Source organism: Phoxinus phoxinus (genome assembly GCF_949152265.1).
Source record: "Phoxinus phoxinus genome assembly, chromosome: 5".
Lineage (NCBI taxonomy): Eukaryota > Metazoa > Chordata > Actinopteri > Cypriniformes > Leuciscidae > Phoxinus > Phoxinus phoxinus.
Window position 1 is genome coordinate 39,457,757 of NC_136880.1, and position 27,911 is coordinate 39,485,667.

The 27,911-nt window shown below is 38.3% G+C and overlaps 2 protein-coding genes across 8 annotated transcripts in view; one reads left to right on the top strand and one right to left on the bottom strand.

Moving 5' to 3' along the window:
* Nucleotides 1-6,548, top strand: part of adcyap1r1a (adenylate cyclase activating polypeptide 1a (pituitary) receptor type I) — a 31,365-nt gene extending 24,817 nt beyond the window's left edge. For 2 of the 4 annotated variants that reach the window (XM_079612791.1, XM_079612792.1), the window contains 4 exons: nt 56-147; nt 3,533-3,662; nt 4,585-4,626; nt 5,389-6,548. In XM_079612791.1, coding sequence (XP_079468917.1) covers nt 56-147; nt 3,533-3,662; nt 4,585-4,626; nt 5,389-5,592 — 468 coding nt within the window. In that variant the 3' untranslated portion in view covers nt 5,593-6,548. Of the gene's footprint in view, nt 1-55; nt 148-1,060; nt 1,145-3,532; nt 3,663-4,584; nt 4,627-5,375 lie in introns of all 4 variants that reach the window. The other 2 variants (XM_079612789.1, XM_079612790.1) reach the window with 2 other exon arrangements.
* ghrhra (growth hormone releasing hormone receptor a) lies at nt 125-27,887 on the bottom strand. Of its 4 annotated transcripts, XR_013797615.1 has the most exons (14): nt 27,717-27,875; nt 27,085-27,193; nt 21,344-21,451; nt 18,257-18,357; nt 17,688-17,785; nt 17,388-17,520; nt 15,992-16,145; nt 14,361-14,421; nt 14,055-14,124; nt 13,825-13,916; nt 12,227-12,356; nt 12,069-12,110; nt 11,309-11,562; nt 125-242 (listed from the first exon to the last, which is right to left on the bottom strand). XR_013797615.1 is itself a non-coding variant. In XM_079612806.1 (13 exons), the coding sequence occupies exons 1-13, from the start codon at nt 27,759-27,761 to the stop codon at nt 11,407-11,409; spliced, it is 1,299 nt and encodes a 432-aa protein (XP_079468932.1). In that variant the 5' UTR covers nt 27,762-27,887; the 3' UTR covers nt 9,820-11,406. The 4 variants fall into 4 exon arrangements, 3 of the variants coding, with proteins under 3 accessions (XP_079468932.1, XP_079468933.1, XP_079468934.1); XM_079612806.1 differs by lacking the exon at nt 125-242 and having other exon boundaries at nt 9,820-11,562; nt 27,717-27,887; XM_079612807.1 differs by lacking the exon at nt 125-242 and having other exon boundaries at nt 10,609-11,562; nt 13,825-13,871.
* Between the last annotated feature and the right edge of the window lie 24 nt (nt 27,888-27,911).

A 27,911-nucleotide genomic window follows, 5' to 3' on the forward strand; every position in this document is an offset into this window, starting at 1 on the left:
TATGAATTTATGAATTTGATTGTGAGCCATAATAACCGCATGCATTTGCTTCTAGATCAATTTTGTCCTCTTCATCGGAATCATCATAATCCTGGTGCAGAAGCTGCAGTCTCCAGACATTGGCGGGAACGAGTCCAGCATCTACCTGTGAGTAGCTTGCCTCAGTCACCATGGAAACAGCGTACTGTTGGTGTGTTGTGTCTGATTGGTCGATATGGAGTATCTCATGATGATCTCGGTGGCTGAAATGAAATTGAAAGTCTTAATAGTTTTATACAATAAACTAGGCCTACTTAATAGCGCTTTATACAATTTATAGTGATAAACAGGAAAATAACGATTCAATGAAGTATAGCAGCTCTAAAAAGTCATTATTCAGTTGAAATCATTTCAGTGTTGATAGTAGGCTATAATCGGTAACATTCATGTGTGAATGATGTTTCATAGTGTCACAAATCTCCATAGGCCGTTTATTTTTTGATTGTTGTTAGAACGGTTGTAGTTTATGTTCAGTCATTTAGTCGTGTGCTGATTAGGAATCATTGTTGTGTTGATCGAAGTGACATGTGGCAGTGAAAAATAAAATTTAGTTTTCTGGATAATATTGTGTATGAGGACTTATGTCTTAACATTCACATAAATGCATTTGGCAGATGCTTTGATCCAAAGCGATGTACATAGCATTGAATGTATACATTTCATCAGTTTCCCCGGGAATCGAACCCATTACTTTGGAGTTGCTAGCGCCATGATCTACTGTTTCAGGAAGGAAAGCCTGAAGTCTATTGAGAGTGACTTTAATTCATGTTTGGGGGTCTAAATAATCTAGTGCACAAGAAAGAATATAATATGGTGCTTTTGCGTTATTTTTTAAAGCTTTCAAAGCCCTATTTATTGTAATTGCATGGAAAACAGTATTGTGCTTGAGCTATGAAATGTCCTTGAGGTCTCTCAGTGTTGAGGTCTGTTGTGTGCGGTCAGTTTTATGAGTGAGTGTGTGTGTGTGCGTGTGCGTGTGTGTTCTGTCCTAAAGAGTGTTTGTTGTCTTTGTCGTGTTTAGCAGCTGTGCACAGAAATGCTTCAGTGAGCCCACACAGGCCGCCCAGCATTCGTGCAGGATGTCAGAGCTTTCTACCATCACGCTGTAAGTGTGTGTGTTTGTTTGTGTGAATGTGTGTGTCTGAGTCTGTGTTGGCCACCAAATGTGCATTTTTTGTTTTTAAGCTGTGAATATTCCCCGCTGATAGTTTGTGTGTTTTTTTCTGTACATTTGCATGTTTGGCAGATGCTTTTATTGCATTGCATTCCTGTTTGTATACATATACAGTATTTCTATCAGTTGCATTCACTTGGGAATCGAATCCATGCCCATGCTGTTGCTAGTGCCATGCTTTACTGTTTGAGCTACAGGACTTTTACCTGCTGGAAAATGCAGTTGCATCTGTGTTTTGGAACTGGTGGTTCAGGCTGGTCCAATCTGGTTTATACAATGTGAACTATACCAGAAATGTTCAAATCAGCCAAGTAGTTATGGTTATTGACCCTTGATAAATACCATATTTAACTACGTACCATCTTAAGGTGGTCCAGCTGGTTTTTGTAACATGGCAGATCACTTATTGCTGATCCAAAATGGTCCACCAGCTCAGCCAGTGCAGAATAGCTTAAACCATGACCCCAAAACACAGCTGCCAAAACTTTTTGGGCCATTTTTAGCCTGATATTAATATTTGCTGAGCATTTTTTCTGCTCCAAGCTAGTTATTAGATGAGAACTAAATGCATTATTGAGTAGTTGACAAAAAGACATTTGTTGATGCATAGTTAGTTGTTTTATTGTAATATCAACTTTCTCTCAGATGTTTAGTTCTTCCTATTTCTAAGGGGAAAAAAATGAAATAATTGTTGACATGCATATGCATGTGTCACCATTATGTTCAGTTTAGCTTTAGTTTCTTTTTCATGGGCTTTTAGTTTGTTTCTCTTCTGTTACCCGTTTCCTTTGTTCTAGTTTCCCGCCATTAATCAGTTGCTCATTTGACGAGCACACCTGTCTGTATTCAGTTCATTATCTCTGTGTATTTAAAGGGATAGTTCACCCAAAAATGAAAATTCTGTCATCATTTACTCACTCTCAAGTTGTTTCAAACCTGTATGAATTTCTTTATGCTGAACACAAAAGAAGATAGTTTGAAGAAGGTCGGTAACCAGACAGTTGATGGACCCCATTGACTTAATAGGAAAAAAAAAAAAACTATGGAAGTGAATGGGGTCCATCAACTGTTAGGTTTCAAACATTCGTCAAAATATCTTCTTTTGTGTTCAGCAGAAAAAAAAGAAATTCATACAGTTTTGAAAGAACTTGAGAGTAAGTAAATGAGGACAGAATAAAAACAATTAAGTGAACTATCCCTTTAAGTTCCTCTAGTTCACATTCATGGTCCGGCATTGATCGGGTGTTTGTTCTTGCATCTGTGGATTACCTGAGTTTACATTGTTTTAAATAAAAACACTTCAATTTGAATCTTCTTCATCGCCTTTGGACTGAAACGTGACAATGAGTAAATCTAAAATATATATAAGTATACTGCTCTTCTGATGATAAATATTTCAGTTCATATTAACCATAAAGCATATCATATTTGATCAGTTCTAAGGCCTCTAAATTATTAACATGATCACATGCGTTCTGCAGTCTGATGTCCACCTTCAGGTCTTTTTGCTTTTAAATATTTATTGATTTTATAAAGTAAACAAAAATATTTTTATATTGTTATTAATATTTCAAGATGAACACTTGACTGAAGTAATCTCATGCTATATATTACTGATATATTATACTGATGTTTCTATATTATATATTTATAATATAGAAATTTCATGCTAAAATGTGATTATCAAATATGACAACAGGCTTTTGAGGAACGTCCATCTCTCAATCATTATTGTATTGCATTGAATTATATGTCTTTCCCTCCACAATAAAAAGCTACAGAGATTTGATCATAAAACTAAGCATTTAAATATCATCACACTAAGACATATTACTGGGAAGGAGTGACAACTGATATGCATTTATGCTATACTAATATACATATCTCATTGGTTTACATTACAAGATATCATAGTTGTTTTCTTCCTCCTTGAGATCTATATTCTCACAATATATCATATTGTCTAAAGGTTCAACAAACCATTCCATTAATTTTTTTTTTTCAGATTATTATTTCACATGTCAGGCTTTACAGGACTTTTAATTGCAGACTTTGGTATTTTGTAAAGACCTTGTTGAGATCACAGTCTAGACTAGAGAAGACACGTGAGATTATTGGGGTCGTTTGCTCAGGAAAAGCAGGTCTCTATTTACTGTCTTTACTGTCCAGGAGAAACTATAGATCTAGAGACCATCTTTCCTATGGAGCAAGATTGTTGTGGATGGCTCTGATCTCCAGTGTATTACAGAAACTGTGTGTTGACATGGTGAGAGATTCAATCATCCGTCTGAAGCGCTGTGTGTGTGTGTGTGTTGACAGGCGGCTGGCACGGTCCACCCTGCTCCTCATCCCTCTGTTTGGAATCCACTACACTGTGTTTGCCTTCTCCCCGGAGGATTTCAGCAAGCGGGAGCGACTGGTCTTTGAGCTGGGCCTGGGATCCTTCCAGGTACTGAGCATCTGCTTTTACAGCAGCAACTTTAGCATTGCATTCTCTGTTTCAAACCCTATGAGCTTCATTATGCGATCCCATGGATATTAGATGCTGCCATTTCTATGAAATTGCGGTTTAGGCAATTCCAGAATGCATTTAAAAAATATTAGTAATCAAAATTATTCAGTAAACGTATCCAGTTCTGTCTCAAATATATAACCAATATTTGTGAGTATGACGTATTTATTTGAAACCATTAGCTTAACAACATGCTTATGTTAGGGTTTGCCGAGTGTAGCATGCGTGAGAGATATTTTTCTTATGCCTATGTAGAGCGTTTCAATTCACTTCATTATTATTTGTGTTGTTTCATTTTTAGTATGCTGCCTTAGAAGGTAGTCGCCTATGTAGACAACGAGGCAGCTCACTAGGTTTTGGAGCTTTATTGAATAAATAGACTTTTTTGTGTGTGCACTAACAGTTTGAGGTCAGTAAGATTTCAGCAAAAAGAAGCATCTTATGCTCACAAAGGCTGTGGATCAAAAATACAGTAAAAACTGTAATTTTGTGAAATATTATTACAATTTAAAATAACTGTTTTCATTTTGAATATATGTTAATGTAATTTATTCCTGTGATGCAAAGCTGTATTTTCAGCATCATTACTCCAGTGTCACATGATCCTTCAGAAATCATTCTAATATGCTGATTTGCTGCTCTTATTATTATCAATGTTGAAAACATTTGTGCTGCTTAATATTTTTTTGGTGGAAACCGTGATACAGTGTTTTTTCCAGGATTCTTTTGATGAATAGAAAGTTCATAAGAACAGCTTTATGTGAAATCTTTTGATACTTTACAAGTGTCTTTATTGTCACTATTAAGCAATTAAATGCGAACTTTTAATGCAATTACGTAATAATATTAACTCTTGCAGGGCTTTGTGGTGGCCGTGCTGTACTGCTTTCTGAATGGAGAGGTAAGAGCATTTCATTTGAAATTCTCAAATGCATGCAATCAGTTTTTGGTTAGAAAACAATACATTTCCACAATAATTTTTCCAATATAACTACATAAACAATTATTTTTTGTTACTACCATATCCTAACCAGGCATGACGCGATAGTGACAAGCGATCAATTTCATCCATGTTACACACAAAAACAAATGTTGTCAGTTAAGTTGTAAAAAAATTGTTGCGTTGCTGTAGATAGCCCCGCACATAGTAAAATCTCATTGGTCCAAACATAAAACATCAAATAACTCATAGGGATGGGCAACGATTAATCGCGATTAATCGCATCCAAAATAAAAGTTTGTGTTTAAATAATATATGTATGTGTACTGTGTATAATTATTTTGTATATAATAAATACACACATATGCATGAATATATATTTAAGAACTATTTGCATGTATATATTTATACATAATTTATATTATATATAAATATAAATATTCTATATATAAATAACAAATTTTTCTTAAATATATACATGCATGTATGTGTATTTATATATACAAAATAATTATGCACAATACACATACATATATTATTTAAACACAAACTTTTATTTTTGATGCGATTAATCACGATTAGTCAAATTGATGCTTGAAACGTGTCACATCTGGCTAGGACATCGTGCAAAGCATGAGGGAGAGAGTGTTGACTGGTGGAGAACGCGTGCACCCTTACAGCTGAGTACATTAAAAAATGACCTTTTCAAGTTTCTCCCTAAAGGTGCAGTCGGAGATAAAGAGGAAATGGAGGAGTTGGACGGTGAACAGGTACTTTGCTGTGGACCTGAAGCAGCAGCGTCACCCTTCGCTAGCGAGCAGTGGCGTGAACGGGGGGACGCAGCTGTCCATCCTCAGCAAGAGCAGCTCACAGATACGCATGTCCAGCCCACTGGCCGAGACGGTCAACCTCAACCTGCCCACCTGAGCGCCTGATTGGCCCACGTCCCTAAAGCCCCGCCCTCAACTCACCCTCTTCACCTGCAGTAGGGCCGGCCATTCACAATGAGAGAAGAACTATTCATTATTCATAAATTCTCTGGATAGCATTTAAAGATTCCAAACAAGATCCTGAACGCATCGCCCATTATCGGTTCGAAATATATTTATAGTGCCAAAACTGTTTTGAGCTAATGCTACCAAAAGTTGCAGTTCAGGTTAGAAAGCTTTTTGACCACAACGCAACTTTTTGAAGGCTTTCTAATTAATCTAATAAGAAAACAACAATATGAGCATAAAAGAATGTTATTTTATCGCAAGAGTTGTACGTTCTTTCTCAGACAATAATAATGCAGAGCAGGGGGTCGTACGCTTCACACCGCTGCCCTAAACGCCAAAATGAGATCGCAGCAGAAATTCGAGTGAATTTTCATATCGCATTATGAGCCATAGAGAATGTGAATCGTGTGTGGTTAGAATGTAGTCAGAGAAACGTTCATACATTCGTTTTTTGTCAAACCAATAGCACATTGCTTTCTAGTTATGAACATTAGTTAGTGTCTAATCGGAGACAGAGAGACGGGTTACAAGATCAAGGAAAAAATAATAACATAAAGTGCCAAAACATGACTATTTAAGTATTGTTTTTTCAGCAAGCTACTGTGTTTATCAGAAGTACACTATAAAAGAAAATGTACAGACTTCGTGTTGCTCGTTCAAATGCTGTGTATTTGATTCAGTGTTCTCCACAGAGAGATTGTAAAACGTATTTTTTTACAATCAGCCGTAAGTACAGAGTATGTCAATAATATAAAGACTTATGAATGACTCATGTCGTTAGATTATATGTAAATGTTGTTTCGATTTAGCTTTTAGACAGTGTATTCTTGTCATGCGAATGGTTTATAACTACACAGAGCCAATTTAAACAAACCAAGGATTGTCAAAAAAAAAAAAAAAAAACATTTACCGGAGCGAGGAAGCTATTCCCACAATTCCCTCTGATTTATTCTGAAGTGCCTGTTGGTCACAAAAATAGCTTTGATGGATCTATTCTAAACAACCAGTGCCGTGCGGTATTGATTTAATTTTTAGTCAATTAGTAGTGTAGATTAACAGATTCAGTGTTCAGGTTGCTTTTACAATCTTTCATTTATACCAAGTAGGAATATATTCATTTATACGTGGTCTTAGAATGCATATATAGTCATATCTAAAGCTTTGAGATGCGCAAATCAATGCCATTACGTTACTATCAGGTGCATTATAAATGCTTTTTAGGGCTGACAGGAGACATCTGAATGAAATGTGATAGAGTTAAAGGGGTATTTCACCCAAAATTATAGATTCTGTCATCATGTACTAACCTTCATGTCATTCCAATATCTGACTTTTTGAACGTTTATCCTCTTAGAATGAAAATGTAAAAGTCCAACAAAGTGCCGTTTTACAACCATAAACGATGCACAAGTCATATGAAATACTTTTTATGGTACAGTGAAAGTATTTCATACCGGTTTGAAATGGCATGACGATGAGTAAATGATGACAGATTTTAATTAGTTTTGGATTGAACTCTTTTAAAGCTTGAGAGACAGTTAACCCCAACCCTTTACAAGTACAATCTCTGATGTCAATCTATGAAGCCAACCAAATTTACTGCATCACCACTGACTGACAATCATGATTAGTTATCCCTCACATTTGACATGTTTGATCACGAGGACGCCGTGCATCAGTGTATAAAGCGGCAACAGTCTCTGCTAACGGTGTTGTTTATTTCCAGTACAGTGTTTTTCTCTGCTGTGAAGTTCTAGATTCTCTGTATATGTTAAAGACGCACATGCGCCAGTAAATGATGGATGTACCAGCACTCTCTCTTTACATTAGCCAACACTTGCAGTCAACATGAAGTACTAATGATGTATGTAAAACTTCTGTGATTATGAACGTGCCAATTTTGAAGTGCAATATGCTTTTGTTGCAGCTCGGTTGTTGGTGTATCATACAGTATTGGAGGCAGAGTTGAAATTATTGAAATGTATAGTAAAAGTAATGGTCGTGTAGATTGCACAAATCTTTCTTTTAAACAATGTGGAAAATGTATGTTTTTTCCCCCCCTCGGTAGTTATTTTAAAGTTGAAGCGTGTAATTTATAATCTGTTCTAGAATCATCATACAAAAGTGCGAAAATAATGTCAGGTTTCATACACTCTCCCCATCTTTCATTGGCCGAATAAAAATAGCCCCACCCCGGTTGAGGCAACAATTGCAGTTCCTTTAAAAGTAATATTTTTAATGTAAAATACGTTTTATTCTTAATAGAGACAACTATAAGTCATTTGTAGCTGGCTTCTGCTTGAAAATTGTAAACACTGCGGCTCTTTGGTGCTATAAAAAAACATGTTTGTTTTCAGCATCACAAACAGCAACATTAGTCAACCAATGGCATGAGTTTGGGGCGGGGCTGTATCTGTTTGCCGACCAATGGCAGACGAGGGGAGTCTTTAAATAAAATATTCCATGAGTGCTCACCGGTGATGAAAACCTTTCTCATTTTTGTCTTATCGTCACTTTTCAGTCTGTAAATATTAATGATCTTGAACGAGCTCTCAGTGATAGTGAACTTGTCTGTTGAAATAAATTGTGAAATTCTAACAGAGTGTCATTAACAGAGCATCAGATGTTGCTTGGATCATGTGACCTTACGACATAGATCTTCATATGTGTTTGGATATAGTAACGGGAGGGCCGAGCTCCCTCAGTGTCTCTTTCTTAATATATCTGCATGAAAATGAAAAAAAAGAGAGAATTTTGCTGCTTTCTATGTTCTTGACACCAGCCGTCATTCTGAGTGTGAGCGCTCAGAAGGTAACGACCATGTCTCAAAGCTGTTACAGACGTGTTTTCTTGTGCTTGTAATACATCTATCTGCCAGTAGATGACGCTTTTATTTCATAGAATAATTGAGCGCTGTATATTTGAGGAACGAGGATTGTCTGTCGTTTAGGTCTGAAGTTGCATTGTGTCTTTGAGATGTCTTCATGTTGTGGACTAACTCATTTCAGTCTGAATGTAACACCCGGACAACAACTGTATTGTACATTCAGCTGCTCTGTAAAGCTGCCTGCTGTTTCTTCTGCTTTGATGTCGAGATGATGTCTATGTTTGACCTGTGAACATTTTTGTACGTGTCTGAATTCCATTCTTGACATACAACTCTTGAATTTATGGAATTTGTGTAGTTTTTTTTATGTATGTATGTATACATGTGTCTTCTTTGAATGTGTGTGAGAGAGATAAAGTGTAAATATGGTTGGCTGTTAACTGCACTGGGCAAAAAATGCTAAACTCCTATGATTTTATTTTAGTTAAAGGTGCAGTAAGCGATTTTAGAAACACTGTGTGTCTGCGTTGATCTGACAGAGTGGCACAACACACTTGTAGCCAATCAGCAACAGGGGGCGTGTCCACTTGTTTTGGGGGAGGAGAGTGAGTGAGCCAATCAGCAGTAGGGGGTGTGTCCACTCATGATGGGGGGAGGAGAGAGTGAGCAAGAGGGAGATTTGAAAAAAAAAAGGGTAATCTGGTCCACACTCCAACACAGTAGGTGGCGATAATGCACCTTAACGTTGGTGCCACCCACTATAAAATCGAAGAAGAGAGAGATAGCTGAGAGGCATTACAAAAGAGAAAAGGTCAGAGGAATATCACTGGTAAAAGAAGGGTTATGGTCAGGCAAGAGCTTCAGGACCTGTGTTAGTATTAGAAAAGCTTTCCAGCGCTGGAGAGAACGAAGCAAGAAAGCCTGAAAACAGACGCTGAGGTTGTGTTGTTACTTCTCCGAACGTGAGTAACATTGGTTGTACTATGTTTCACAGAACCAAGATATGCTGATGTTGTAATTTTAGCAATAGTAACAGAACAATTCTGAGTATCATTTTGTGCCTGGAGCTGGTGTGCTGTTGGCGACTAACAACCCACTCTTGCTTACATATACTCTTGTGTACTGTATCGCTTTATTTTTTAAGCATTATTTTGCTTTGCTTCAGGTATCATAAAGAGACATCCACTCTTGAATTGTATGTTCGAGGATTTTGGGGGCGGAGCAATGAAGGGAGGGGTGTGTTCGTTCAGGTGATTTCAAATATCAACAGTTTCTCAGGAATCGCTTATAGCACCTTTAAATTTGACAAAAAGAAAAATGTGTAGGGACCTCCATGCAAATGCATTTTTTTAATTAGAAATAAAAAAATCAAGTAAAGTAGTAACAGTAAAATAAGCTACAGCCTGCATAGTCAAATTAACTGGATACATTTAAATATTTTCACAAATATATTAAATATTAAAATAGTCAGCTGTAATTTGATCTAATACATATTTCATACAAAACCAAAACATTAAAGAACTGTCAGTCAGGAAAAACATACAAATAAACTCATTATCTCTAAAAGCGGTAAAAAGTTAAAATAAATGAATTACAGTACAATACATATTTTTAAAGCTGTAAACATTGTTCTCAGTGTAACATTAACTGTTGACATTTCTGAAGATTCCCCTTTTTTTATATAAAGCTATTGGTATTCAGCTGTAATCTCTGCAGACGTACAATACCATTTAAAAGTATGGGGTCAGTAAGATTTTCTTTTAATGAAATGAATTGGCTATTTTTATTCAGCGAGGATGCACTAAATTGGTCAACATGACAGTAAAGAAGACATTTATAATGTTACAAAAGATTAATTTTTTAAATAAACTTTCTACGAAAAAAATGTACCACGGTTTCCACAAAAATATGAAGCAGCACAACTGTTTTCAACAATGATAATAATAAGAAATGTTTCTTGAGTAGCAAATCAGCATATTCAAATTATTTCTGAAGGATCATGTGACACTGAAGACTGGATTAATGATGCTGAAAATTCAGCGTCGACATCACAGTATTAAATTACATTTGAAAAATATATTCAAATAGAAAACAAATAGTAATAATATTTCACAACATTTCCATTATCTTTATTTAATAAGGATAGCCTTGGTGAGCAGGAGAGACTTCTTTAAAAAATATATACGGTATATATATTTTACTGACCCCAATCTTTGGAACAGAAGTGTACACTTAAAAATCAAACTGACAATATTATATCCCACAGTACCATTTAAATACATCGATATGATGAAAAGCACTATTATTATCAGTTGCTGTCAATGTATACGAAGTGTTCATTTCAAAACAATTCCTAAGTTAAAAACAGCTTCAAGTTAGCATTGGCATGTAAGAAAAACCTGTTTCCTTAGAGTCATGGCACATCCTGCCATCAGCAATAATAAATAGCTTATTAATAACTGTAAAAATGAAATGCCTCCAAACTGATAAATATGAATTGTGTTATTATCAGTTTACAGTTTACACCATCTAGCGCCATCTAGCTCAACTTGGAATGAGGATGTAAATAAAAATTCTTAACATTTTATAATCATTCTCATTTGCATACCAAAATAAAATACTGATACAATCAGACTTTTCAAATGTTAATCAGCCATTTGCCAAAAAAGCCACCTTCAGGAACAAGCCACATGAATGATCAACTGGTCAAATCAAGAGAAATCAAGCCTCCACACTTGCTGTGTCACAAACTCTAACATCTGGTTGTAGTTTTACAAATCCACAACTCTGGTGTTTTCAACATGACCTGTACGGGTACCTGTTTCCTCTCACGTGACCGTCTTCCACTCTCCAGAGCTGAGCGGGAAGCCCTTGAAGTCTTTAGCGTGTCTTTCCGTCTGCAACCTGCAGGTGTGTTCACACAGACGTGATGTAGCCGTTGCAGATGTCAGTGTGTGGATGAGCAGTCTCATGCATTATCATCTGAGTAACAGTGACCTGACGCTTTTTACTGGGGCTCAGATGAGTCTGGGTCTGCCACGTCCATAACCTGCGCTTCAACTCCGCCTGAACCTGAAGGAGGAGAGAAAGTATTGCACACACTTAATGCTCATCTAGTCTGTAGTAGTCCACACTTGTTGCCGAAATCTGGGCAATCAGAGTTAACAGATTTCACAGAAAGTTGTGTTGTAGAAAAAGCCCTAAGACTAGATTTCATGGAGGACATGATTCAATACCACGTCCGAATCTGCCATGTCAGTGTTTTTCCTCATACAAATTCCAATGCAAAATACCTAAAAATGTTCTGTAAACTCAAAGATCCTCTGAGAAATCTAATCCTGTCTGAATGCGAATGTCTGTGATTGCCGATATTGTATTATAGCCCAGAAAGCACACTAGCCTACGTCTCCAAGATGTCTTATAAAGAACACTTTGTCTGGAAAGCATCTGCTGTGTGCAAACATCTGATAAACGCCTTTAAAAAGTAGTTTAAACATCTTAAAAACATTTTCTAAACGTCTATACCATATATATTTTATCAATATCATGTTGAAGTTTTCCATTATAGGAATACTTACTTCTCCATTGAGAAAACAATAAAGAAGTGCCACCACAAAGCCCTGGGGAAGGGGAAAAAAAAGACTTTCAGGAATAAAATCAGACATTTCCGCATTATTGAATCTGTAAAATAATACTTAGCAGATCATCTCTTCATAAAATATGAATTCATCTGTACCTGGAAGGAGCCCAGGCCGAGTTCGATGTAGAACCGGATAATTTCACCCGTGTTTTCTGGCAGAAAGGCAAACACAGTGTAGTGCATCCCAAACAGAGGAATCAGAAACAGGGTGGACTTGGCCAGTCTCCTGTGTGATGATCAAAGATAATTATGAGTCAATATTAATGCCATCACACAAACAATTCAGAGCACATCTACTACTGTAGAGTAGCCTATTATGCGTTTAACATCTTTAGCATACTGGTAATTTATTACATTTAAGAACAGTACATATTTTGTAACATGTTTTATTTTGTTAGCAAAGTTTTATTTAATTTAAAGAGGCCATATTATGTTCTTTTTACAAGTCTTGATTTTGTTTTTGGGCTCTATAGAATAGGGTTTCATGCTTGAAAAACTCATTATTTTCCCATATTTGACATTGTTGCAGCACCTCTCTTCCCAGTCTGTCAGTAACGCTGTTTAGTTCCTGTCTCTATGAAGCTCCTCCTTCCGAAAAGCTTCAGTGTGCTTTGATTGGCCGGCTGGACCAGTGTGTTGTGATTGATCAACTGCTTCAAGTGTGTCACTCCTCTTACCATTACAGCGAGTTTCAACACACTACTAACGCAACTGAACCAAGCCTCATCCCTTTATTTTGATAGAGAATAATCAAAAGTTAGTGCGTTCATAAATGCTGAGGTCAAACCCAGAGCCAGTGTGAAGTTAAATCGCACATAATCAAATTTGAAAGACGGATCTGAACTTTCAGAAACTAATAAGCCCCCGGATAATGGGATAAATGCAAATTCTCTTCGTCTTTGCATATACATCACATTATTAGGAGGAACAGGTATTGAGACACAACGGGGCCTAAAATAGAAACTCACCTTTGCACGAACCGGCAAGCTAAATATTATTCATGCATGAAGCACGACCTGGCAGTGTGTGAAGCCGTATTCTAATGAACAGACATTTTGCAGCGAAATGAAGATATGCGTTTCACTCGCATTAACACGTGCCATCTGTTTGATTCTAAACTGGTTTCATCTGGAACAGCATACATAATATGTTTATCTTTTAGGGTTTCCATCATGATATCATTTTATGGATTTCATTTGGTTTTAATTCATTTTCAACTTTGATTCAATTTTGTGAATTAAACAGCTTGTAAACATACTTTAATAAAAATAAAAAAAACCATTTGAAAATACACATTAAACATGACAGTATTATGCAATAATTGAAGTCGTTTGTCTTATATACAACCTGTTTGGCATAAAGTGTTTTTGTATAGAATCCCATTTAATGTGCATTCTTTCCAGCAAATTCTGTGCTGAATATTCTCTGCAGTTTAACAAAATTATGAGTACACTCAATATGTTTAATGAAAGACAAGAAAACTGTCTGGTAAGTGATTCTGAGTGATATAATGTTAATATTGTGCTATGATATGCTGTTTGCTGCAAGACTAATGAAATAAATAAACTATTTGGTTTGACAAAATGCCTGCAAGAAATAACTACTATTTTATTTTCTTCTTTTTTTACCCACCATTAACAGGTCTGGCAAAACGTTAATTTTCAGCACTTCTTGCACATTATTATTTGACTCACATGAAGTGACCCGTGTCATTTCCACCAACTCCAGGACTTTTCAATTTCTGAACCAAGATACGAATCACATTTAGGAAGATGATGATATTAGCCTGTCAGACAGAGAAAGAGCTACAATAACAGTAGAGCAGGTAATATCTCTGAATAACTATCTATTTGAATACATGTTGTCAAATTGTAATAAATGTTGTCAATCTCAAAATCTGACATACAACAACATCATAACTCACAAACAGTGAAGCTGTGATCGGTCCTTTAATGATCCACCAGATGTTCATATTATCTGTATCATCCCAACATCTGCAAACATGAGAAAATTGTTAATTGTAACAACATTAAACTGTATTGGGGGGCTTTTCCAAAAAGGAAAGTCATGTCAGAAATGGAATAAGTTCTACTTTTCAATTAAATATTACAAAGACAATCATTTCTCATATAAATAATTCTCAATCAGACCAGGAAAGTGCATTAAGAAAGTAAATAGGGTCATTTTTGTTTAGTTTCATGATCATTTGAATGTTGAAGATGTGACATACCCTCTGTTATCAAAGAATTGTCTGGTCAACACCCACACAATCAGCACAACTAATGGGACGCCTAGAAGAAAAAAACAAAACAGAAGATGCATATTTCAAATTCACAGAAAAACAACCTGCAGGTTTTTAACATATCATTTGTTTCAGAACAGATTTAACAGATCTCAATAATTTGACACACAGTGTTGGGGGGAACGCGAGTTATGTAATCAGATTACTTTTTCAAGTAACTAGTATTTACTTGATACTTGTCACGGAACGCACGACAACGCCTCCTCCTGGTTTCACTAGATCCCTCTCTCCTGCATACTAGGACTTCATTTCCCATTATCCTCCATGCTCGTTATTCCCTAATCAGCCCATTATGATTTGACCAGTCTCACCTGTGCACCCTCAGCTACCCTTTATCTGGACTGTTCTGTTCTCTGTCATTTGTGAAGTATTGTTTTACCCAACCTCTGTCTCAGTTTGTGACCCTTGTTTTCTCTGTGCTTGGATTTGATCTCGTGTGTTTGAACTTGGACTCTGAACTCGTTTTATGAACCTTTGCTGCCTGCCTCTGAACCTTGCCTGTTTGACTTCGATTCTGGATTACCCTTGTCTGCATTTGAGGTCCTGCCTGTTTATTCTCTGTTTATCTTCATCTTAAATAAATATCTGCAAATGGATCCGAACGTCTCTGCCTCTACGTCACAATACTGCACTTACACAAAAACAGATTCAGTATTCCTCGAAATAATGAAAAGCAGTGAAATGCAAACTCAAAATACTTTTATGTATTTAATCTCACTTTTTTTTACCAATATCTTTGCTGCTGACCCTCAATGATCCTATTCAATTTTACTAATTATGCAAAAATGACTTTAGATACACATCACATTTTTTTATTGCTGGATTAAGAGTGTCAAACTTCTCCTGTGTCCTATTCTTCTGCAATCCAGAATAGCAGAACAGCTGACAGGTTTGTTTGAGCACCGTCCTCTACTGTACAGCCATGAATCTGCATTTCCAAGGGCCTTAACATTTGCCAAAAAAACTTATTTTTTTTAAATTAAAAAACAAACAAGCAAGCCCAGCCCAGCAAGCCCACAAAAAATCCTAAAAGATTCCTAGGATCCTAGGCCAAAATCGGAAGTCTTTAATCGTTAGTTTGACATGTTTACCGACAGCTGATTAATGACCATTGCGATAAAATTTTGCCTCTGACAAACTAACCATCAAATCAAAAATGAACGCTAGAGATTTTTTTGTTTGCTATAGCCACCATTTATATCCCGCATTTAAATGCAGCTCACATCACTGAACGTGTCACGGGTTGATCATGTAAATCTTCGGACATTCTTCTTGCATGCGTCTCTTTTTACCATGTCTAGCTGCCGTACAGAGTCTGACCTTTATGACAACTGAGAGTGTGACATGGCTTACAGCTGGGATCATGTTCATACAATCTGACATTATAAATTGTACAGTGGGAACCCGCATTACTTTTAAAAGCAACACTGGTGACACAAACTGCTAATTTGTATACTTGTAGCTCCTCTAGTGCTCAAATCCTGGCAAACTGCCGGAGATCTTTTAATCTGATTACACACAGCCTTTCTCCTGGAAGCCATTTTTCAGGATGTACCAACCCCATCCTATCAGAATGTACCACCAGAAGTACTTCCTCTGCGAGACGAAGGCGAGGGCGAGGAGCGTCTGCAGGTACATGCCCTCCACCAGCAGCCAGAAGTAATTACTGAGGATGCAGAACTGGAAGAAGGTTACGGCAGTCTTACACGCTATCTGTGAACAACAACAACACACGGGTACAGAATGAGAGCACATCCCTCACCTGCACTGGAACACATCAACCTCATTTAAACATGAAAAGGTTTGCGTTCATTGCAGTGTTGTTATAAAAGATTTTTGGTAATTGAAATAAAGTTAAAATAAAATATTATTAGTAAATACTTAAACTTAAATAAGTTCTTTCTTTTATAAGTAAATAAGTTAATTCTTTTTCTTGAAAATGCTAGTTAATGTTATCGCATTTGACTAAAAGCCTGTTTACACCAAGAACGATAACTATAAAGGAAACAATAACAATAACTATATTAGTGTCCACACCAATGAACGAAAACGCTCTGTTTATTCTAAGCACACTGCAGTTTTGTCGTCTGCCATTTTAAATGCTTAAACTCTTTACAGTGGAATGGATTCTGATTGACTGTCAAACTTTTTTATCGTACATCAGCTGGAATTTTTTTTATGGTTTCTCTGTGCTGTCATCGTATAGTTGTAGTGGAAACTCTGCTATTCTTTTATATTTAGACCTATATCTTTATCATTCTGGTTAGTTATCATCCTTGGTGTGAAGGGGCCTTACTTTGCCTAAAGGAACACTTTTTTTTGGAAATAGGCTCATTTTCCAACTCCCCTAGAGTTAAACGGTTGAGTTTTACCGTTTTCGAATCCATTCAGCCGATCTCCGGGTCTGGCGGTAGCACTTTTAGCATAGCTTAGCATAGATCATTGAATCTGATTAGACAGTTAGCATCTCTCTAAAAAAAATGACCACAGAGTTTCGATATTTTTCCTATTTAAAACTTGACTCTTCTGTAGTTACATCGTGTACTAAGTGACAGAAAATTAAAAGTTGTGATTTTCTAGGCCAATATGACTAGGAACTATACTCTCATTCCTGCGTAATAATCAAGGAACTGTTCTGCCGTACCAGCAGCGCAATGATATTACGCAGCGCCTATCGAATATCGAAACTCTTTGGTCATTTTTTTGAGAGAGATGCTAACGGTCTAATCAGATTCAATGATCTATGCTAAGCTATGCTAAAAGTGCTACCGCCAGACCCAGAGATCGGCTGAATGGATCCGAAAACGGTAAAACTGTTTAACTCTAGGTGAGTTGGGAAATGAGACTATTTCCAAAAATAGTGGAGTGTTCCTTTAACTAACAACTTCACAAATATGTTTGGATCATTTTTGATTATCTGTGAATTCTTAATTGTACAGAGACACTCTCACTCACCGTGGACATTAAACAGTGGTCCTGAGTTTCATCTGAGAACAGAACGGTGTCTTTGATGAAGACTGCACTAGCCCGCAGGATGAAGGAGACAAACAGATTGATGTGTATGTAGTTTCTGGTACAGTGAAACTTCCTGTAATGAACAGAGCATGATGGGTACTTAGAAACATAATGTAATATAATATAATGTTATTCTGAAGATTGCATACTGAATATTTACAGATATTTCCATTCATTCTGATTCCATTTTGTGTATCACAATTGCTTTTGGATATCATAAAGATAATATATAAGTGTTACCTGAAGCATGTGAATATGATAACGGCTGTAATGAGTGATATAAGCGATGTTGCGTATCCTGCAGTGTACAGCTGCTTCAAAGTCGACAAGTAAGTTGTCTGAAAAATAAAGGCCAAGTCTGAGAGAAAAGTAATTTACATCAATCGACAAACTGCATCGAGTCAAACTATTCCACCAGATTTATATTTCATTATGCGTCAGTGACTAATACCTTTTTTTTTTTTTTTGATTAAAACTGTCTAAAGGAAAGCCCTTCCAAATCTTAAAGGCCAAAAACTGACTACTATGTATATTCTGTGTAATTATTGTTTTTAGATTTCAGCATGAATAGGTCGATGACCTGCTTAGTTTTAAAATAATCCTAAAAGAAGAACAGGACACAAAAGAACAGAAAGCAGGACGTCAAAGCATTGTGCAAAAACAAAACACAGCGACCACTGGTGGTCATCATGGGAAGTTCAAGTACACATACAGCACATGCACTGGAAGTCATTCATCAGACACAGCTAATGTTTTCAGAATTATGGTCATTGCTGTCAATCATGCATGTATTATGGGAATATATTCACCACAGTCCCCGACTCTGAATCATCTTCAAATACACAGGCCTCGTCATATGGAGGATATGGGTCACTCCAGCCATGAGCCGTGCAGTTCCTGTATATAAAACCTGCCGAACAGACAGCAAAGATTTATGGTTTAAAGATTTTAAAAAAAAGGCAGCACCATTTGTCCCTCTGACAGGCTTTGTAACATTTCGCTGAACCTTATTGCTCGAGAACCCCAGTTGAAGGGCCTTTGTCTTGATCACAATGAATAGTCATTCAAATCTCTCATACGCATGAGTGCCAAATAAGTCTCAAGTTTGTGAGTTGTTACAGACTCCTGCTGATCAGCCCTCATTTCAGAGAGAAGTAAGCACAATTCCCATTTCATAACACTTCCATAACACTTCCATAAATACCAACAGAAGCCTGGAGAATGCTTTGGGGGAAACATGATCACTAGAACTGGGATAAAATCTGCTGCTTTCCTGTGCAGAGCAGGTGTTTTTCAGCCCCCATATGTGCATCACGGCTTCACCTGCTTTAACCGGAGCATCTGAACAGCAGTGTGAGTCCGACCAGCAACTACTTTACAATTATAAGGTGTACAATAAAGCTGGAAATGAATTAGAACATGGAATCACACAGAAAAATGTTGGGTTTTCATGTTTTATGGGAAGTTTCCATAGACATATTGATTATTATATACTGTACAAACAGTCTATTATATCCCCTAACTCTAAACCTACCTATAAACACAACCCTCACAGAAAACTTTCTGCATTTTCTTTTCAAAAAAGACCATTCTGTATGATTTATTTTCCTCATGGGGACCAAAAAATTCCCCACAAGGGCAAGGATTTTGGATATTTACTGAGACATTTTGTTCTCATAATGTAGGGTTTGCCATGGACCACACATGCACATGCGCACACACACACACACACACACACTCACAGTAACTTTTTGTCACACCTGCTAAAGGCAGATGATTTAAGAAAATTTACCGGCCATAAATATTTTTTGCCAGCCATGAAACGTAGATTAATCCTTATTAAAGTTACAAAAGTTATTGAGTCAAGAGCAATGAGTGATTGTTGTTTAATTAACATTAAAATCGAACAGCAGCAGGAATAATAGGCTGTTGTCACTTCAAGAGCTAATGCACAGATCAAATTTACTATTACACATGCGTTTTATTTCTCAACTGTTTACGTTCACTTACAGTAAGACATAACTGACTAGTTTACAAGGATACTTACCAAGATGTGAATTTTGACATAATTTTGTTTGAATATGTCTGTTCAAGCACAAGAAGATGTGAAAGAGAGCTCGATTCAGTATTCGCCTGCTGTCTGAGAAGCGGATTTCTGAGCGCGCGAAGCATATGATTAGAGCGTGAGTAACAAATTGAGTTCCCTTTCGCGTCTTCTTGAGCTTTAATATTAAAATTGGCAAAGCTTAAACTTTAATGACAATGCAACACTGCCCCATCAACTGTCCAGAGCGTTCATGTTCTTACAATTTTTCGTTGTTAGAATATATACGTTTACAGTATATAGGCGTGTGTGTGTGTGTGTGTGTGTGTGTGTGTGTGTGTGTGTGTGTGTGTGTGTGTGTGTGTTTGTGTGTGTGTGTGTGTGTGTGTGTGTGTGTGTGTGTGTGTGTGTGTGTGTGTGTGTGTGTGTGTGTGTGTGTGTGTGTGTGTGTGTGTGTGTGCGTGTGCGTGTGTGTGTGGCTGTGTGCTTGCGTGTGGGTCCTCCCATTCTCATTTTGAAATATGGTGTCTGCCCTGATTCAGATCTGTTGGTAAGTGTCTACTGTCATCTGAACATCCTGATCTGTAAGCACTCCTAGAGGATTTAAAACATTTACAAAACCTTACTAGATTTAATCCTACATTTGCGGATTTAGGGGAAAAGTAATCACACAGATGTGATATATACCACCTGATGTTTAATATTTAGTGGCAGTAACAGACGTTACAATTCCTTGTTGAAGAGAATTTTGATGAAATAATGGATTATAAAAATGCTAAATTGTTTGTTGTCAGAAGGAGACAATCATATTTGTAAAAAATAAAACATCCCCAAGATGTTTTTTTATGAAAACACTGACAAGCAGCGAAGGAAACGCTGTCAAGAGTTAAAGATTAATCTTATATGAGGACTAAAATTGGACTGGGTAAAATGATCGACTTTCACATTCATCGCAATCCTCATTTGATGTCGATATCGATTTTAAAATCCAAAGATCGATCTTCTTTCCTTCACAGATTTTCATTGCTGCCACACTGTTGCAGCTGAATCTACACCGCAGTGGCAAAGTGTTATATTTTACCAGAGTCTGCACTCCGAATTAAATTATGATTATGATTATGTTCTATGTAAACAGTTTTGTTTTGTTATGCCTTTCACACAGAATGAAAATGAAAAGAACTGAGCCATGTTTTAATTTGTGGCTATTTATAAAGCACTTTATTTTTTTCGGACATGCGACAAGAATAAATAAAATAACCTCATTTTAATTTAGTAGAGCACTAAATATCTGCCCAACATCTCTGTCATCTTTTATTTCCATATATGCAGTTATGGCCAACGGAAATTATTAATGTAGTCCCAATGCAAATGCATTAAGTAAATTTCCATTTTAGGAATTTAAATTGATTGCATGCCATGAAATTAAGCTGTGAAAAAATGTTCATGAATTGTGTTGCATTAGCAAATTTAATTAACTAAATTTAGCCAGCTGCAAAAATCCATTCTCGAGTGCATATACACAGGTCATCGCAGTTCAAGCTGAATCCCAATATCTCAAGGGCTCTGTGACTTTCTGTCTGCATATTCAACATTTCACAGAATCATAGCCCTGTAACTTTAAAGACTACTGACCCGTGCAATATTACAACCCCTAACTAGAACTGTGACAGCTTTCAGCTATAGTTATTGCACACCAGCGTTCAGAAAAAAAAAATCATCTGTTTGACAAACTTTTCAAGCGAAATGAGCCTGAAGCTCACACCAGCTGATATTAAAGAATGACAGCAATGACAAAGAGCCAGAGAAATGATGGATGGATGGATGGATGGATGGGTGGGTGGATGGATCTGACCTTGAGTGTTAGATATATGCTGGAAGACTTCCGAACAGGACACATTTATGAGTTGTCCAGAATTGGCTGTTTGCCAGCAGCGGATCCCATCCCAATCCGTCCCACAACCTGAGATACACAGAGGAACTGTTTTCAAAGGCTGTTGACAATATGTTAAATTCATTCTATCCCTCTTCCTTTCCTTGACCAATATTTCCATAGTCAGAAGTTTCCAAACTGTATAATTGACACAAAATGATTCAAGTAAGCTCGTGATTGATCCATCTACATTAACAGAGCAGCACCAGCTTGCCCAGTCAGCCCATATTATCTTATAGACAGGGTTTATTTATATCCAAGTCTAACAACAGTTTTTTGTCATGCTAACATGAGCAGGTCAGTGATTGCATTGGATGAACTCTTATTGACTGCTCATCCATCTGCACATAAAACATTATTTTCTTGTTTGCTGCCTAAAGGCATATACGGACCGTTAGTAAATGCAACTTTTTGACATCTATTAGTGTCCTTAATATGATGTAACTGAATATTCATTAGATAGACATGCATCCAGTTTTCAAAGGTCAGTAAGCTTCTGTTCACTAGTCAATATCTGCATGCATTCATGCCATACAAATTCCAGTCTATTAAAACGATGAAAAGCTGGAACAATCAAATCGAGTAATAAAGAAAGGTTGTAGTATAACAGTGTCTTCAAGACACTCAAGACTTCTGTTGCAAAGTGACCTAGATATCTATGGCTATTCATAGCAACATTAATTTTTTATACTCAGTTTGGGGGTTATGACAATTCTTTGAGGAGAAAAAAACATAAGGTAAAATACATCAAGGGCATGGCTTCCTTGCAAATAACTCAGGAATATGGTTTGTGCAATTGCAAGTCTTCAACAGATTTCAGACACTTGGCAGATATACATGGTGGCATGGATACTATCTGGAAGATGCTTTCTCAATTTAATGAAGCCAATTTTTTTAGACAATTAAGTGTACAAGGCTACCATTTTGGGACTTTGTGCACTATTCACACTGTGGAGTCAGAGTCCACATGCAGCATGAGGTCTTCCCACACTGACTGTCCTTCCATTCCTCGTTCAGTCAGTGGATGCCCCAGTCCTCCAATTACCGGGAATCGGAGAAGGAAGAACAGGTCCACCTCATTTTCCGCCCACTGAGAGGTGGCCAAGCCCATTGCAGCTTCTCCTGAGGTGCCGGAGACCACTGCAGAACTCTATTAGGATGCGGAGTGCATTGCAGCTTTGTGGGTGGCAGCCGACTATTTATCACCTTTCCCTCACAAGCGCAGGAGAATGAGGGCTCCTATCGCTAATCCAGTGGTCCTGGACGACCAAATTCGGTGGTCCCGAATCAAGTGGTCCTAGAGGACCTGAGTCCATTGGTCCCAAGTCCGATGATCCTGGAGTACCTGGCTCCAGTGGATCCAAGTCCGATGGTCCTGGAGGAACTGACTCCGTTGGTCCCAAGTCCAATGGTACTGGAGGACCTGACTCCGGTGGTCCCAAGTCCAATGGTCCTGGAGTACATGACTCCACTGGTCCCAACTCCGGTGATCCTAACTCTGATGGTTTAGGAGAACCCGACTCCAGTGGTCCCAAGTCCAATGGTCCTGGAGGAACTGACTCCAGTGGATCCAAGTCCGATGGTCCTGGAGGAACTGACTCCGTTGGTCCCAAGTCCAATGGTACTGGAGGACCTGACTCCGGTGGTCCCAAGTCCAATGGTCCTGGAGGAACTTACTCCGTTGGTCTCAAGTCTAATGGTACTGGAGGACCTGACTCCATTGGTCCCAAGTCAGATGGTCCTGGAGTACCAGACTCCACTGGTCCCAACTCCAGTGGTCCTAAGTCTGATGGTCTTGGAAGACCCGACTCCAGTGGTCTCAAGTCCGATGGTCCTGGAGGAACTGACTACGTTGGTCCCAAGTCCAATGGTCTTGGAGGACCTGACTCCAGTGGGCCCGAGTCTGATGGTCCTGGATGAACCGACTCCGGTGGTCCCAAGTCCAGTGGTCGTGGAGTACCTAACTCCGGTGGTCCCAAGTCCAATGGTCCTGGAGTACCTGGTAGTGGTGTCAACAATAATCGATTCGGCGATGCATCGCAATGCGGGATATGCACGATTCAGCATCGATGCGGCAAAGTGCCATAATCGATTATGTCACTGTTTATTTTCTGGCCTTGAGTTGGACAATAAAGTTGTGAAGTTTATTACTTCCGTGGGCATAACAACAACAACAATCAAGACGGCTGAGGCGGAGGGAGATGACCGCGATAGACGGGTAATTAAAAACGCACCCAAAGCTTGGAAAAGCGGACATCTGGGCACATTTCGATTCTACGAAGTTAATGGGAAACTTAACAAGACGAGGCTGAACACAGGAGCGCAGCTTCGCGGCTGAGACACGAATAGACTATTATTAACTTAAAGCTTTACTCTTAAACACAAAAGGCACGTCCATTTTAATAAAAAAAAATGATATTTATTAAACAAACCAGATCAAGAGCAAAAACGAAATAAAGTGAATAACTGAAAAATAAAGCATAGGCTCAAAACTAATACAAACAGTGGCACTGCGCGAGTGCGCGCATTGGGCTCCAATAATATGTTCCCGTCTTCTAAAAAAAAATGCTGCCGATGTCTTTGTTGACATGGTAGAAGAGGACTGACTATGAATTAAACGGTCTCTCAATTAAATAAATAATATTCAGCAAACCTTAGTAGCCTACTTTCTTCAATCTGTCTCTCTTCTCCAGTGGGTTGGGATAATCCAAAAGAAGTGAAAACAAGGGGGGGTGTTCTGAAGACAGACTGTTACCTGTGAAACAGGGGTGCTCTGAAAACACCCCCATTAGCAATTAGTGCTTTCCTCCTGATGAAATGAACGCGCAAAATGAATGAAATGAACGCGGCAAAACTGATGAAATGAACGCGCAAAACGAATGAAATGAACGCGGCAAAACGAATGAAATGAACGCGGCAAAAAATCAACCAATCAGAATTTTGGTCAAGCCAGAACGTATCGACCAACAATCGACTAATCGATTGGGAGATTACAGCCCTAGAAAGCAGTGATTTATGTTTTCTTTTTCAGGTTTGAAAATGCCATATACAATACCCTGTACCATTCAATTTTATTTTGTTTAATGACATTTATGTCAAAGATACAGCAGTGATAATGGTAGTGATAATACACACATATAGCAGCCAATAAAATCTGTTGTTCAATATATGACTGCTTGTATTGCCTCATGACTGATGAAAAATTTGCCTTGTTGTGTGCAGTAGAATTTTGATGCATCGCAATGCATCGTAGAATCGAATTGAATCGAATCGTTACCTGGTGAATCGTAATCGAATCGAATTGTGAGGGCAGTGCCAATGCACACCCCTAGTACCTGGCTCCAGTAGTTCCAAGTCCGGTGGTCCCAAGTCTGATGGTCCTGGAGTACCAGACTCCACTGGTCCTAACTCCAGTGGTCCTAAGTCTGATGGTCTTGGAAGACCCGAATCCAGTGGTCTCAAGTCCGATGGTCCTGGAGGAACTGACTCCGTTGGTCCCAAGTCCAATGGTCTTGGAGGACCTGACTCCAGTGGGACCGAGTCCGATGGTCCTGGATGAACTGACTCTGGTGGTCCCAAGTCCAGTGGTCGTGGAGGAACTGACTCCAGTGGTCCCAAGTCAAATGGTCCTGGAGGAACTGACTCCAGTGGTCCCAAGTCCAGTTGTCATGCAGTACCTGACTCCGGTGGTCCCAAGTCCGGTGGTCCAAGAGGACCCGACTCCAGTGGTCACAAGTCCAGTGGTCGTGGAGGAACTGACTCCAGTGGTCCCAAGTCAAATGGTCCTGGAGGAACTGACTCCAGTGGTCCCAAGTCCGATGGTCCTGGAGGAACTGACTCCTTTGGTCCCAAGTCCAGTTGTCATGCAGTACCTGACTCCGGTGGTCCCAAGTCCGGTGGTCCAAGAGGACCCGACTCAAGTGGTCACAAGTCCAGTGGTCCTGGTGTACCTGACTTCAGTGGTCTCAAGTCCGATGGTCCTGGAGGACCTGACTCTGGTGGTCCCTGAGCTCCCTGTCATGGAGTCCATCCCTGAGCAGCCCGCTCTTCCTGCCTGTTCTGCCATGGCCTGTACATTGCCACCATTATATGTGTCTGGACTGCATACACCTCCCTGTTGGCTACCTCTGCTCCAGTCTCTCCTGAGCCACCTGATCTATCAGTCACTGCCATGGAGGCCATTCCTGAGACACTCGTTTTCCCCGTCAGTCCTGCCGTGGCCAAGAGGTTAGTCTTCACCTTTTACGCCATGGTTGTCCTGTGTGCCTGGGCAGCGCACGCCTTTCGGCTTCCTCCACTCCTGTTTGCCAGCCGAAGTCCACTCCAAAGTCCACTCCAGAGTCCTGCTCTGTCTTGCTTGTTATATGAGTTCTTGATGCTTGATTATAGTTTTTTTTTGTTTTGTTTTTTTAGATCAGTGTACCATTGTTAACGAAGGCAAAGTGCATCCCTCCTGGGTAATGTTATGGCCTCATCCAATCTTATAAAGGTCTTATGGCTCATCAGGCTGGAAAACCCTGTTTGTAAGCTTCATTTTTTAAGAATATACTGCATTTCACCTTAAAGACATAGACAGCTTTGTCTCTGTATGTTCTTGCTGAGGGGAAGACATGTCCTTTTAAGGTCTGTAGGTCAAAGTTGGTCAGACAGTGTGTATGGATTAGCAATATAAAAATGCTCCAGACTGAATACAAGAGCTTGTCGTGTGACAATGCCCCAGCACACTTTTTGGGATTTTTTCCCCCCCAGCAAATATTGATATATATAAGTTTAATTGGGATTAATTAATTTGCAAATTATGTAATTATTTTGATTAAATTGTAATCATTCTAATTGATGTTTATTATTACTACTATTATCTTAAATCCTGAGGTGAAGCTTTTGAATTTTGTTTGAATTCAAATACGGCATAACAAATGTTCTACCAACATGGAGTCCTAATTTGACTTGCATGGGTAACAATATTGTTGCATTTTACCCTGTTTGATGAAAGCTCAAATAAAGCATATATAAACATGTGCTGCAGAAAACAGCAATAATACCATTTCACACAATCTCCTTTTCAACTCACATATTGTCAAGTTGTAAGAACACAGATCTCCGGAGGTTTAAGCTGCCACGTAACATAATTATCATATGTCCTGTGGGTTGAACCATCTGTCTGCATCAATCTCATTCAAAAAAAGTTATATTCATAGAACTTACGTCTTAGGAAGGAACAGAACCCCAATTGAAACTTCAAATAATTAATAACTCTGCAAGTCACTTCAGAGATTATGCTTGACTGGTCTAAAGAGGGGGGGGGGGGGGGGGTCCTATTAGAAAGTCCTATTAGAAAGGACAACACTTCAGTAGTAGTCTGCTAAAATTACACAACAGAATTGCTCTGTCGACGAAAGATCTAATGTGGGTCAATTCTGTAGTTCTGCTGAGTTCACAACCGTTTCCTTCCTTTCACTCGCATATTCAATTAAAGTAACATGGTTATATTTCTGCATGGTAATTTCATCTTTACTTAACCAGGCCAATCTAAGCATGAACACATCAGCTGCACACACACACACACACACACACACACACACACACACACACACACAAATACACAGAGTGTAAATTTTTATCAGTATAAATATATAGTGTAATGTAATGTTTCATCATACAACCTTTTTGTTGGGACTGGTTCTTCATTTCTCTCTTCCTATTTTTGATGCAGATCTTTTGGTTTTGGATAAGCTGGGAGATAATAGCACAATCTGGATGGATAGCATGCACCTAATGAGAAAAAAACTTCACATTAACCAGCACAGTAGATTACAAGATGGTTGTATAGTATGTGTATTGGTTCATTCCAGCTTTTAAAGTAATGTAAAAATGTAAAATTATTTCAAAGAAGTCATGCTTTCCATCTTGCCCAATTCTGAATTACATAAAGTCACACTTGTTTACATTTCCCCCCGAAAAAAAAATAAGAAATTGGACAAAAAAAAAAGTGTTTTTATTCTCATTTGAAGTCAATCCAAAAGATTGGATTTTCACTTTTCATAATTCTTTTCAGAATTCTAGATTCCATGTTATGATGGAAATTCCAATATGATTCCTTTAGCGTTTTTACTACGGACGTCTGTGTAACCAATATTCTGACAGATGCGCAAAACTCAGAAATTGTTTGCAGAAATCTGAGCAAGACATAAAAAAACGAATAGGCAAGTTCAGTAGCTACATTTTGAAAGGAATCTATTAAAAGTATTTTTATATAATGGTCATATGGAGACAATGTATACAATTAAATACTTACAGCTCTCCAAAAAGTCGTGAATAAGCACAGATGTAGAACCTTCATATTAAAGTCCCTGTGTGATGACCCAAGAAACACGAAATATCCCTGTAACTCCTCCAACAGAGTGATCTGCTCAATTCAGACTCGACAGACTGAAGTCACACTCACAGTCGCTCTCTCTCTTGAACTGATGCGCGTGCCCGCGTCCTCATC

Excerpts from the sequence above, each read along its gene's own strand:
- ghrhra (XM_079612806.1), bottom strand. The coding sequence starts at position 27,761 with ATGAAGGTTCTACATCTGTGCTTATTCACGACTTTTTGGAGAGCT. Across the intron at positions 18,358-21,343 it reads GCATATATCTAACACTCAAG|GTTTTATATACAGGAACTGC; the intron begins GTCAGATCCATC and ends TCTGTTCGGCAG. Across the intron at positions 17,521-17,687 it reads ATCATATTCACATGCTTCAG|GAAGTTTCACTGTACCAGAA; the intron begins GTAACACTTATA and ends TGTTCATTACAG.